Source organism: Euprymna scolopes, chromosome 5 (genome assembly GCF_053919585.1).
Source record: "Euprymna scolopes isolate OS-2025 chromosome 5, ASM5391958v1, whole genome shotgun sequence".
Lineage (NCBI taxonomy): Eukaryota > Metazoa > Mollusca > Cephalopoda > Sepiida > Sepiolidae > Euprymna > Euprymna scolopes.
The window spans coordinates 80,695,863-80,708,572 of record NC_136486.1 but is presented as its reverse complement, the minus strand read 5'-3'; the positions used below and the strand labels follow the sequence as shown (position 1 = coordinate 80,708,572).

The window sequence follows — 12,710 nt, the reverse complement described above, 5'->3', positions numbered from 1 at the left end:
TGATGTTGGAGATAGCGGAGGTCTATGTTGGAAGCTGGAGTTCTCGGTTTAATCGTGTATTCTTTCTGGAGACTTTTCATGATGGAGTTTGAGGATTTACGGAATAGGTCAACAGACTTGGTTAAAGCAGAACAGAGGGAAAGTAAGAGAGAAAAGAAGTGAAGAAATATTTTTTTTTGTAGACCATGATAAGGTAAAGCCGTAACAATTACCCATTAAGATGGCATTGAGAAGCTTCACCAGAAGCTACTGCATGGTCCAGAATCCATTCACCAAATGGCAATACAGCAGCCCCAGTACTTTGCACCTTCTGATAGGACGGCCTCCTTAGTTGTTAGTTCAAGATTTGGGTCCCTGAATATTAGGCGGATAATGTCAGCCCAGTAAAACGTTTACCTACAACACCCTTATTAATGACATGCTTACAAGGATAGAAATAGAAACAGAAAATTTCTGGCATCTTAGACGATTACTCATGCAAAAATACTGCTGAGCTAGAATACAGGATTTTCCTCTTTTGTCAGAAAAACCACTCATTCTAAACGAGGATTGGGAGACAAATAAAGAGAAGTGAGAGTTATAGGAGCTGCTGACAATGCATCCACAATACATTGTCTACTCTCGATAAAAAAAAAAAAATGATAATAAATATTCTATTTAATATATATATGTCTACTCTCAATTAAAAAAAAAATAATAAATATTCTATTTAATATATATATGTCTACTCTCGATTAAAAAAAAAAAAAAAATATTCTATTTAATATATATATGTCTACCCTCGATTAAAAAAAATAATAAATATTCTGTTTAATATATATATGTCTACTCTCGATTAAAAAAAAAATGATAAATATTCTATTTAATATATATATGTCTACTCTCGATTAAAAAAAATGATAAATATTCTATTTAATATATATATGTCTACTCTCGATTAAAAAAAAAATAATAAATATTCTATTTAATATATAAATGTCTACTCTCGATAAAAAAAAAAATAAATAAATATTCTATTTAATATATATATGTCTACTCTCAATTAAAAAAAAAATAAATATTCTATTTAATATATATATATATATGTCTACTCTCGATTAAAAAAAAAAAAATTCTATTTAATATATATATATGTCTACTCTCGATTAAAAAAAAAAAATAATAAATATTCTATTTAATATATATATGTCTACTCTCGATAAAAAAAAATGATAATAAATATTCTATTTAATATATATATGTCTACTCTTGATTAAAAAAAATGATAAATATTCTACTTAATATATATATGTCTACTCTCGATTAAAAAAAAAATGATAAATATTCTATTTAATATATATATGTCTACTCTCGATTAAAAAAAAATAATAAATATTCTATTTAATATATATATGTCTACTCTCGATTAAAAAAAAAAAAATATTCTATTTAATATATATATGTCTACTCTCGATTAAAAAAAAAATAATAAATATTCTATTTAATATATATATGTCTACTCTCGATTAAAAAAAAATAATAAATATTCTATTTAATATATATATGTCTACTCTCGATTAAAAAAAAAAAAATATTCTATTTAATATATATATGTCTACTCTCGATTAAAAAAAAAATGATAAATATTCTATTTAATATATATATGTCTACTCTCGATTAAAAAAAAAAAAATAATAAATATTCTATTTAATATATATATGTCTACTCTCGATTAAAAAAAAAATAATAAATATTCTATTTAATATATATATGTCTACTCTGGATTAAAAAAAAAATGATAATAAATATTCTATTTAATATATATATGTCTACTCTCGATTAAAAAAAAAATAATAATAAATATTCTATTTAATATATATATGTCTACTCTCGATTAAAAAAAAAATGATAAATATTCTATTTAATATATATATGTCTACTCTCGATTAAAAAAAAAATAATAAATATTCTATTTAATATATATATGTCTACTCTCGATTAAAAAAAAATGATAAATATTCTATTTAATATATATATGTCTACTCTCGATTAAAAAAAATAAATAAATATTCTATTTAATATATATATATGTCTACTCTCGATTAAAAAATATGATAATAAATATTCTATTTAGTATATATATGTCTACTCTCGATTAAAAAAAAAAAAAATAAATAAATAAATATTCTATTTAATATATATATGTCTACTCTCGATTAAAAAAAAAAAATAATAAATATTCTATTTAATATATATATGTCTACTCTCGATTAAAAAAAAATAAATAAATATTCTATTTAATATATATATGTCTACTCTCGATTAAAAAAAAAAAATAATAAATATTCTATTTAATATATATATGTCTACTCTCGATTAAAAAAAAAAAAATAAATATTCTATTTAATATATATATGTCTACTCTCGATTAAAAAAAAAAATGATAAATATTCTATTTAATATATATATGTCTACTCTCGATTAAAAAAAAATAAATAAATATTCTATTTAATATATATATGTCTACTCTCGATTAAAAAAAAAAATAAATATTCTATTTAATATATATGTCTACTCTCGATTAAAAAAAAAAATGATAAATATTCTATTTAATATATATATGTCTACTCTCGATTAAAAAAAATAAAAAATAAATATTCTATTTAATATATATATATATCTACTCTCGATTAAAAAAAAGAAAAAATAAATATTCTATTTAATATATATATGTCTACTCTCGATTAAAAAAAAAAAATAAATATTCTATTTAATATATATATGTCTACTCTCAATTAAAAAAAATGATAATAAATATTCTATTTAATATATATATGTCTACTCTCGATTAAAAAAAAAAAAATAAATATTCTATTTAATATATATATGTCTACTCTCGATTAAAAAAAAAATAATAAATATTCTATTTAATATATATATGTCTACTCTCGATTAAAAAAAAATAAATAAATATTCTATTTAATATATATATGTCTACTCTCAATTAAAAAAAAAATAAATATTCTATTTAATATATATATGTCTACTCTCAATTAAAAAAAAAAAATAAATATTCTATTTAATATATATATGTCTACTCTCGATTAAAAAAAAAAATAAATATTCTATTTAATATATATATGTCTACTCTCAATTAAAAAAAATGATAATAAATATTCTATTTAATATATATATGTCTACTCTCGATTAAAAAAAAAATAATAAATATTCTATTTAATATATATATGTCTACTCTCGATTAAAAAAAAAAAATAAATATTCTATTTAATATATATATGTCTACTCTCGATTAAAAAAAAAAAATAAATATTCTATTTAATATATATATGTCTACTCTCAATTAAAAAAAATGATAATAAATATTCTATTTAATATATATATGTCTACTCTCGATTAAAAAAAAAAAAATAAATATTCTATTTAATATATATATGTCTACTCTCGATTAAAAAAAAATAAATAAATATTCTATTTAATATATATATGTCTACTCTCGATTAAAAAAAAAATAAATAAATATTCTATTTAATATATATATGTCTACTCTCAATTAAAAAAAATGATAATAAATATTCTATTTAATATATATATGTCTACTCTCGATTAAAAAAAAAAAATAATAAATATTCTATTTAATATATATATGTCTACTCTCGATTAAAAAAAAAAAAATAATAAATATTCTATTTAATATATATATATATATATATATATGTCTACTCTCGATTAAAAAAAATAAAATAAATATTCTATTTAATATATATATGTCTACTCTCGATTAAAAAAAAAAAATGATAAATATTCTATTTAATATATATATGTCTACTCTCGATTAAAAAAAAAATAATAAATATTCTATTTAATATATATATATATATATGTCTACTCTCGATTAAAAAAAAAAAATAAATAAATATTCTATTTAATATACATATGTCTACTCTCGATTAAAAAAAAAAAAATAAATAAATAAATATTCTATTTAATATAGGTTCAATTGACCTGTTTAGGGGATCGTATGATGATAGGTTCCACTCTTACTAACTGAAATAAAGAAAGAATTCTTAAAATAATTGTTTTTGCTTACCAGAATTCAGTTGGTAAAGTTAATGTATGTAATTCTTGAACAACTTGGCTAATTTCCTCGAGTCATTCCCGACTTGATTTGAATGGAAATTGTCTATCCCTTTCGCTAACATTCAACGTTATGCGGCGCATTTATTAGTATGACTGTTTGAAAAGTATATTAAAATGGAATAGCGTTGCCAGGTTTTTTGAAAAAAAATTGGGGACTAAGTTGATTCAAAATTGGAGAGTGCATTATTTTGAGGAAAGATTGCAAGCGAATTACAAGCCGCAAATTGACCATGTTTACCAGTTTTAAAATATTTTGTTATTTTGAAAAGCAGCCAACTTTGTTTGCATATTTTAAAACTGGCAAAAATTAATCAGAAGTGACTTTTCAGCAGAATTCATTGTGGAGCAGAATAATCAGCTGAAATAAAATTTAAAAAAAAACAAAAGACAGATGGAATTTGATTTTAACCATTTTTTTTTTTTTTTTTAGCGAAGATTATCTCAAGAAATTTTTTTTTTTTTGGTCAATGTGGCCTGGTTGTCCCACTGAAGGCTTACCCGCAAAGGGTATTTATTCCGAAAGCCGTTCTTAACATGGGGAGGTTGGGAGTGTTTATTCCGAAAGGCGTTTTTAACATGGGGAAGGTTGGGGGGGGGAGGGTGATTCTGAAAGCCGTTCTTAACATGGGGAGGGTTGGCGGGTGTTTATTCTGAAAGCCTTTCTTAACATGGGGAGGGTTGGGGGGTGTTTATTCTGAAAGCCGTTCTTAACATGGGAAGGTTGGGAGTAATACCCTTAAAAAGCATTTCTTTGCAGGTAAGTCTTCAGTGGGACAACCAGGCCACATTGACCCTTTTTTTTAATAAAATTGTTTTAATTGTATGAAGATGGTCAGTTTGAAACTTTGAAAAATGTTTTGAACCTCGCCAATGAAGAAAGAAAAGTTGGTGTTTCTTGATATAGCACTCCCTGGTAAAGACACAAAATAAAATTTTAATTTTTGGAAATTCTTGATAGAAAAAAATCAAAACAAACGATTTTCAAATTTTACAGAAAATAATTGTATATGAAATTAAATTTGTTGAATTTCTGTTGCCACATACATTATTCCACTAAATAGGAATTAATCTTTTGTGCTTGGATAGATATAAAGACCTGCATTATGCACTGTAATTCACTGGCTGCCATGTTTGTTCACGCATGTGATAAACAAATTTACTTTTCTGCGACCAACACTACCCCACCCTTCATTTTTTTTAAATAGTATTTGAGGACGGGGATGCTGACAACGAATATCAGTTAAATTTAGGGTAAATATTTTTTCATCTCCTGCAATGGGGTGTCTATTCCGAAAGCTGTTCTTAACATGAAATTACTCAACGAAGTGAAAAAAAGTCGTAATTGTTTTGTTTTACACGCTATGAGATATTTTATCTCACCTGTTTTTGCTTCCAGACAGTGGCAAAAAATTAACGTAACAATTACAATAAAGCATACCTCTAAAATTCGACACAAATTTGTTGCAAAAAAGGAAATGCCTAATTTGCCTCTGAATAGATTGGTAACAACTTTGAAAGGTAATCTTTCTTTTATCTCCATCAGGAACTGGTATTCGGGTACATCACCGTTTGAAAATCAGATTAATTACAGCCATTGAAGGGGTTAGTATAATGCCTTCTGATGAAAAGATCCAATTCTTGTTTCGACATTATAGAAGTTCATAATTAATGTTCATTTGAAGAAAAAGGCATTAATGACAGATTGATAATCCTGACCTTAAAAAAGTCTCTGGGAAACATATATAATGATAACTTAGCCTAATCATTTAGGCTTTAAAATCAAGTCTCAAGGAGGCAAAAAGTTGGAGGCATCCAAATGCCTTATATCTAGAGAGAGTTGAGTTCCATCCTTCTGGTTGGCTGTTTTACTGGAACTGCCTGTAAAGAGGAAAGGCATTCAAAAGCCTGCTAAGCTCATCGCTGGTGGTCAAAACATTGATTGGTCCGAAGACAGTGAGTGGCCAAACCAAGCCAATAAGGGCTTGCTTAGAATTGTAGAATTTCTCGCATCGCATGCACATTACTAATTTCTTGGTTGTGAAACAAAAAAGAGCGGATTTGTTCCTGCTAGGTGACAGTGTCGGTCGCAGAAAAGTAGATTTGTTTATCGCGCGCATACAAACATGACGGCCAGTGAATTACAGTGCATAATACAGGTCTTTATATCTTGAAAACTATGTCTCTCTGCAAAATCTAAATGAGATTTTCTTATTCAGCAAAGTCAAAAACCTTTAAAAGTCATCATTTTAAGGTAAACTGAGGAGGTGGACCTATAGGTGCCTCCGTAACTTTGTGTAAAACGTCACCATTTTACACAATAACAGCAACGTCATTATCTCGTGTTTACTATTTTCTGTGGCACTTTCTATGGATAGGCGTTTGCACTATAATGGTTAATGGAAGTAACGATTTTTTCTACGGGATTTTCATATTTATATTGTAAAAAAAAAAAATAGATTTTTTAACGAACTACACAGACGAGAGTTAATAAAATAAAATTAATTTTAACGTCTTCTGTTGACACTTATGTATATAAAGATAATGTTGCTCAAAGGCCTTCATACTTTTTTGGAAAAAGGCGCAAAAAATCAAGTTCACCTTTTATCAATTCAAATAATCAAATCAAACAAATTTTATTTTTAGGGCGATTTTGGATTTTTATCATATCAAGTCATATATTTTATTATATGAATATATTTTTTATTATTGGAAACCTGTTATAAAAAATCTTTGTTTAAACTTCATATCGCGGAATATTGGAATTTAATATCATTTAAAGCTTTTTAAAAATAATTATTTTTTAGAATTCTGTTTTTTTTTGTTATAATTTAAATAATTATATTACCGAGAAAAAAAATTATCAAGAAAAAGTGTTTATTTTTTTTAACATAATAATATTGATTTTATGTTCAATTTTATTTACAACTTTAAGGGAAGTAAAAAAATAACTATTTTTTGGGTTTGTATTACTGTACATGTCAAAAAACAAATATATAACAAATAAATGTTATCAAAGGCAAGATAAGTTACTTTTCTACCTAACTGGATATATTTTTCGTGTTTTTATTCAATGTAACATGTTTATTCAGCTCGAAAAACATGCAGTGTTTACCGATGTATTGGAAAATTCAAAATGGCGCCCGACACTCTCTTTAACATGGTAAGTTTGGGAAAAGGTGTTATAAATAATAAACTAGACAAAATACTATTAAAAAAATACCGAATATATGTCAACTTATGTCACGGTAACATATAATGAGCGAGTTTCTAACAGTATTTTATCTAGTTTATTATTTATAACATCTTTTCCTGAACTTACCGTGTTAAATACAGTGTCGGGCGCCATTTTGAATTTTCCAATACATCGCCGATGTATTACATCGGTAAACACTGTATGCTTTTCGAGCTGAATAAGCATGTTACATTGAATAAAAACACGAAAAATATATCCAGTTAGGTAGAAAAGTAACTTATCTTGCCTTTGATAACATTTATTTGTTATATATTTGTTTTTTGACAACTTTTTCGAATCTATATGTACAGTAATACAAACCCTATTTTTTTAATTATTCGATCTTTACAGCTTTAAAAAAATGTTGAAATTTTTATCGACCTATATTTATTTTGTTTAGTTTCGTAACATGAAACATAGGACGGGGTAGAACAAGAACACCTAAAAAATGTTCTCTAATATATTTAACGAAACCTACTTTTATTATGTAAGTTTATTTAAAAATGAATAAATATAGAAAATTTCAGAAAAATATGACTTATTTGATTTTTGCTAGATTTTTAAAACATGGGTGTGTGAACGGCTTAAAAAACGTCACTACACAGGAACGAGGAACGTTTTTAAAGCGTCGATAATGTAAACACGATTTTTATCTCGCATTTTCATCATTTTTGTATGCTGTAAAAAAAAATATCAGCAGTTTATTTGAAGCTCCTTTTAAAATGGTAAAAAAAGTTAGGATGATGATAATAAATTAAATTAGTTACATCGGGTGACATATGGGGGAGGGGGGACTGGCGCGCTAGAGGTACCAATGGACCTAATGTAAAGAAAAATACCCCCCCTCCACATAATTCCCCAAACTGAAAAGTTTTTATCAATGTGGGGGTCAATGTGGCACTGTTTGTCCAACCTGCAAAGAGTGCTTATTCCGAAAGCCGTTTTTAACATGGGGAAGTTGGGTGTGTTTATTCTGAAAGGCATTTTCTTATTTTCAACCTTCCCATATTAATAACGGTTTTCGGAATAATCATCCTTTGTAGATTTGACAATCAGTGCACATTGATCTTTTTTTTTTTTTTTTTTTTTTTTTTTTTTTAGTTACTTTTTACCTGATAGAAAGGCGCGTGTCCCATATTTAAATTACGACAACACAAAACGGCTACGTGAACCTTATTTTTGATGCTTAGTCTACCAAATTGTCAAATATAATGAGCGTTTTGTGCTGTGTTTCCACAGCATGGAGACACACAGAATACTATTATGTAGTATCTATTTACAATGCCTCCCCACGGGACAGAGTTAGACACCAGGGTCGTTTTTTAACGTGGAGAAAAGGTACAAAAATAAAAATTGTCTCAGTCGTGAAGGATTTCTCCTCCACTGAAAGAGAACGAGAAATGGAAGTGCCGCATCTGAAGAACAGATACTACACTCTGATCTCGGCCAAAAGGCCAATTTGTCACATAAAAATGAAATGGATGAAGATTCTAAGAGTTAATTACTATTTATGAAAAATAAATAAATCAAACTTTTTTTCCGTGGCTAAGTGTCCAGGTTACGATTTTTAAAAACATTTTAACATAAATTTAATTTTCTTGAAAATAATTTACGACGTCGAAAGTAACCCTTACCTTAAATAATTATTGTTAAAACTGCCAAAAGAAAGACAACGACAGACATATGTCATTTGAATGTTCTTCACCTGTGTTTTTGTTTATTGGGCAGAGAGGGAGCAGTAAAATGCATGCTTTTGTGTTTTTACAATTTTTTTGATAAAACATTCATCATTCAAAGACTAAGTAGGTGAAAAAATATTGTTGCTTTTACAGAATTTGAACCGAACCAAATAAACTTTTGCTGAAGCTCGGGTTAAAATTCTGTAGAAGTATCAAAATCTAAAAGTAAATAATTGCACAAAAAATAAACAATGCAAGTAAATGTTCAACATAGCATTTTGAACAGCAGCTGCACTTTGATCTGATCATCATCACCATTTTAATAATTTTAGCTTCGCGTTATTTACAACTGCATAGACATACGAAAATTGTCCCATCAACATTAATTTCCATGTTTTATTTTAAGAAGTTGTAATGTCCGATTTTAAACTATTATATTTCTCAATATCAAAATTAAAAAAAAAAAAAATTAACACCGATCAATTAATTCTTTTGGTTAAACTCAAGTAATAAATTTGTGAGGACAAACATCGATTGCTTTTTAAATAATCTTAGAATCAAATCAGGGTTTTGATTATTTACAGACACAATTGTGGGAGAATCTAGATTTCTGAAGATATTTTAAATTGACAAGATATATATATATATTAGTCGAAAATAATTAAATGGCTTCATTAAAAATGATTTTATGAATCAGTTAATTACATATTTAAATGATTGAAACTAAAAATAACAGTAATTTATAATTGATGTTAATATTGAAATAAAAAATATATAATAATCACTTCCCAACAAAATAAACACCTCCCATGAATTTACAAAGTAAAAACGTTAAAAAATATTAAAAGTACCAATACAAATTTCCATCATATTAAAGATTATTATTATTATTATTATTATATATCAAAAAATTATAATGATAATTAGAAATCCTATTTATGAAAAGCAATAATAATAATAATAAAAATGGATATTTTTATGGATTTGGTATTGATCGTGATAAGGTATCATCACATCATAAAATGGTTTCAGCTTTTTAAGTTTACCAACAAACGTGAAAAACAAACAAAGATGGGGAGGGGGGGGGTGAAACGAAATCAACTTACTTTTTTTCATCCACATGGGACGAGTGATCTGTTCGTAATAGTCTTCAAGTTCCGGAATGGAATCGTCGACGGCATTTAAGAATGGCCAATTGACAGCTTTATGCGAATCGGACATCAATTCACAAAGAATGCGATAACCATGTTGCAATTCATCAGATAAAGGTGTTTTTTCGGAGGGGGGAAATTCTTTTTCGGTTTCCATCTCGCCGTCATCATCGCAATAGTTTTCTTCCTCTTGAGGTTCTTTTCCCACCTGAGGTAATTCTTCAGGTGGAACTGAATTCGAGATTTGCTGCATAACTTCCCCCTCTGATTTCGGATCCTCGACATTTGAAGATTCCATTTTGTAAATTTCATCCAGATATTCATGAATAACAATCTACGAAAAAGCTGAGAAGGAAAACAAGGAAGCTTTACTGCTAAAAACAATCAATGCTGCCGAAAAAAGTATGCGTAAAAAAACTGCAGATGGAATGGCCAAGTAAAAATCTTCACAAAGATTTTTTACGCAGAGTTGTAAAAAAGAAACTCTTGTCGGTAACATAATTGTAAGCAGTATTTAAAACAAAGTATTTCGTACTATAAATAAATATTCATTTGATGAAGAAATGCATGCGACAACTTAGTGACAATTATAATGACATTAAGTCAAACAATATTTTAGATAATGAGTACAATAAACACCTACATAATAAGTATTCGCTTTTATCAATGCAAAAGAATAAGCTAAGTCACCATGAGGTACTGACTGACATAGTCCATAAAAAAGAACACTAAACTGCGGTTTAAAAATGACTATGATATTCAATTATTTTTGTATGAAATAATCGTTAATTTCAACTAATGAATACCTTGATTTCATTATTATTAAAAATTATAAATAATCAAATACAAGTTATCTGAAAGGAACTATTTCCTGCGACTTTGTTCATAAAATCCTGTATGCAAAATAGATGTAATTCGCCGGTAATATTCAGCAGAAGATCTGTTCAATAATAATAAAAAAAAAAAAAAAAACGAATGTGAATAGAAAATGTTGATTCGTTAAGAAAAAAAATAAGAGTAAAAATTTAATATACATATTTTAGGATATGGCTATATCAATAAATATTTTATTATTTTATTTTGACCTAATTTATTGCATGCGTTCTAAGTGAGGAGATGATTTACTGCTGGCTGAAATAAATCACATCCGCCATGCTTCCTATATATCCGGTTGATAATCCATTAAAAAGAGTTCTTCTGTTTGTAGAGAAATAATAACAAAACAACATAAACGTAGAAAGCTTATTTATATTTGGTGATTCCAACAAAACTTATGAAAATACCAGAAGCAGAAAGAGGAGGAGGAAAAAATAAGAAACTTGCAGAGCGTGAATTGTCCATCGGAATTTAATGATTTTCTTTTAGAAACTCAGAATTAAATTTATGCAGTAAGTCTAAATTATCGCTTCAATAATGTTTCTAAATAATAACTCATCTCATCAGGAAAGCAAGGTTTTACTATCGTTGTTTTGTCTCTTTATTAACTTAATAAGTGTTAATTCAGTCGACACCGATTTAACAGTGGAAATCTCGCCAGGTTCACAAGAATGCTTTTATCAGCAAATCACGAAATCAGGGGAAACAACTCTGGAAGTTGAATATCAGGTAAGAAAAATTTTAGAAAGTATTTTTTAACATTTTCACTTGTTATAAATCTCAAAAGAATTTCCTTTATTCCATTGAAATTGTTATTCTTAAGAATCGCAAATAAAGCCGAGCAAAAATTAAGTGTGCCAATTATGTTAAAAAAAAACTTCTTTTTTTTTTTTTAAAGTAACTTAGCAAAATAACAGAAAGTTAACACTCAGGATTAATGAATAAGAAACCATGAGAATTAACTACCCAGTTTAGAAATCCACAGAGAACGGTGTTGGATTAGATGTAGTCCCCGTTATGGATAATTTCCGCTAAAAGGTTGTTTAACAAAGTTTGCAACAATGATTGTTGCGACCTATGGCGTAGGTAAGGAAAACCACCTCGTCGATCGGGTAAAGTTAATAAAGTCTCAAGTCTTCTTGACGTACAACGCTGCTGGGCTGATCCAAATGAAAAAAAAAGGCGAACCTTGTCTGCACAATCAGACTTTTTATAATCAGGTCGGCCAATCAAATGAAGCGAACGTAACAACTATCAACATAAAAAGAGTCTGCCCTCTCACAAATATTTCTTAGTTCCAGCTCTTCCGAAGGTGCCGGTAAGCGATATCAATCAATTCTTCTATGTGGAGCACTGGAGCAATAATTTTCCCAATACACTCCTCCTCATCAGAAAACAAAATCAACTATTTGTTGATTTTGTACAAGTTCGCGTAACACGTAGACACCTTGCCTAAAGCCTCGAGCAAATATGACAAAACCAAGCTTCTTTCTTCTGGAGGGGCCGCACGGATAGGAATGCATCTAAAATGGAACCATCCTTCACAACGGTCGCAACAGATCATGGTCGATCCATCATCAGGTTGATCGCATCCAGGGCAGATCCAAACTCGCTCGCTCTCCTGCTCTAAGTTGG

General features: G+C 27.5%; 2 protein-coding genes across 2 annotated transcripts in view; one reads left to right on the top strand and one right to left on the bottom strand.

Annotated features, from left to right (window-relative positions):
- Positions 1–11,098, bottom strand: part of LOC145276882 (uncharacterized) — a 126,195-nt gene extending 115,097 nt beyond the window's left edge. Inside the window, exon 1 of the mRNA XM_080128306.1 lies at positions 10,155–11,098. Coding sequence (XP_079984432.1) covers positions 10,155–10,497 — 343 coding nt within the window. The 5' untranslated portion in view covers positions 10,498–11,098. The remainder of the gene's footprint in view (positions 1–10,154) is intronic.
- Positions 11,099–11,337: 239 nt separating this feature from the next.
- The window catches only part of LOC145276883 (transmembrane emp24 domain-containing protein 1-like), an 89,342-nt gene continuing 87,969 nt past the window's right edge, over positions 11,338–12,710 (top strand). Inside the window, exon 1 of the mRNA XM_080128307.1 lies at positions 11,338–11,804. Coding sequence (XP_079984433.1) covers positions 11,613–11,804 — 192 coding nt within the window. The 5' untranslated portion in view covers positions 11,338–11,612. The remainder of the gene's footprint in view (positions 11,805–12,710) is intronic.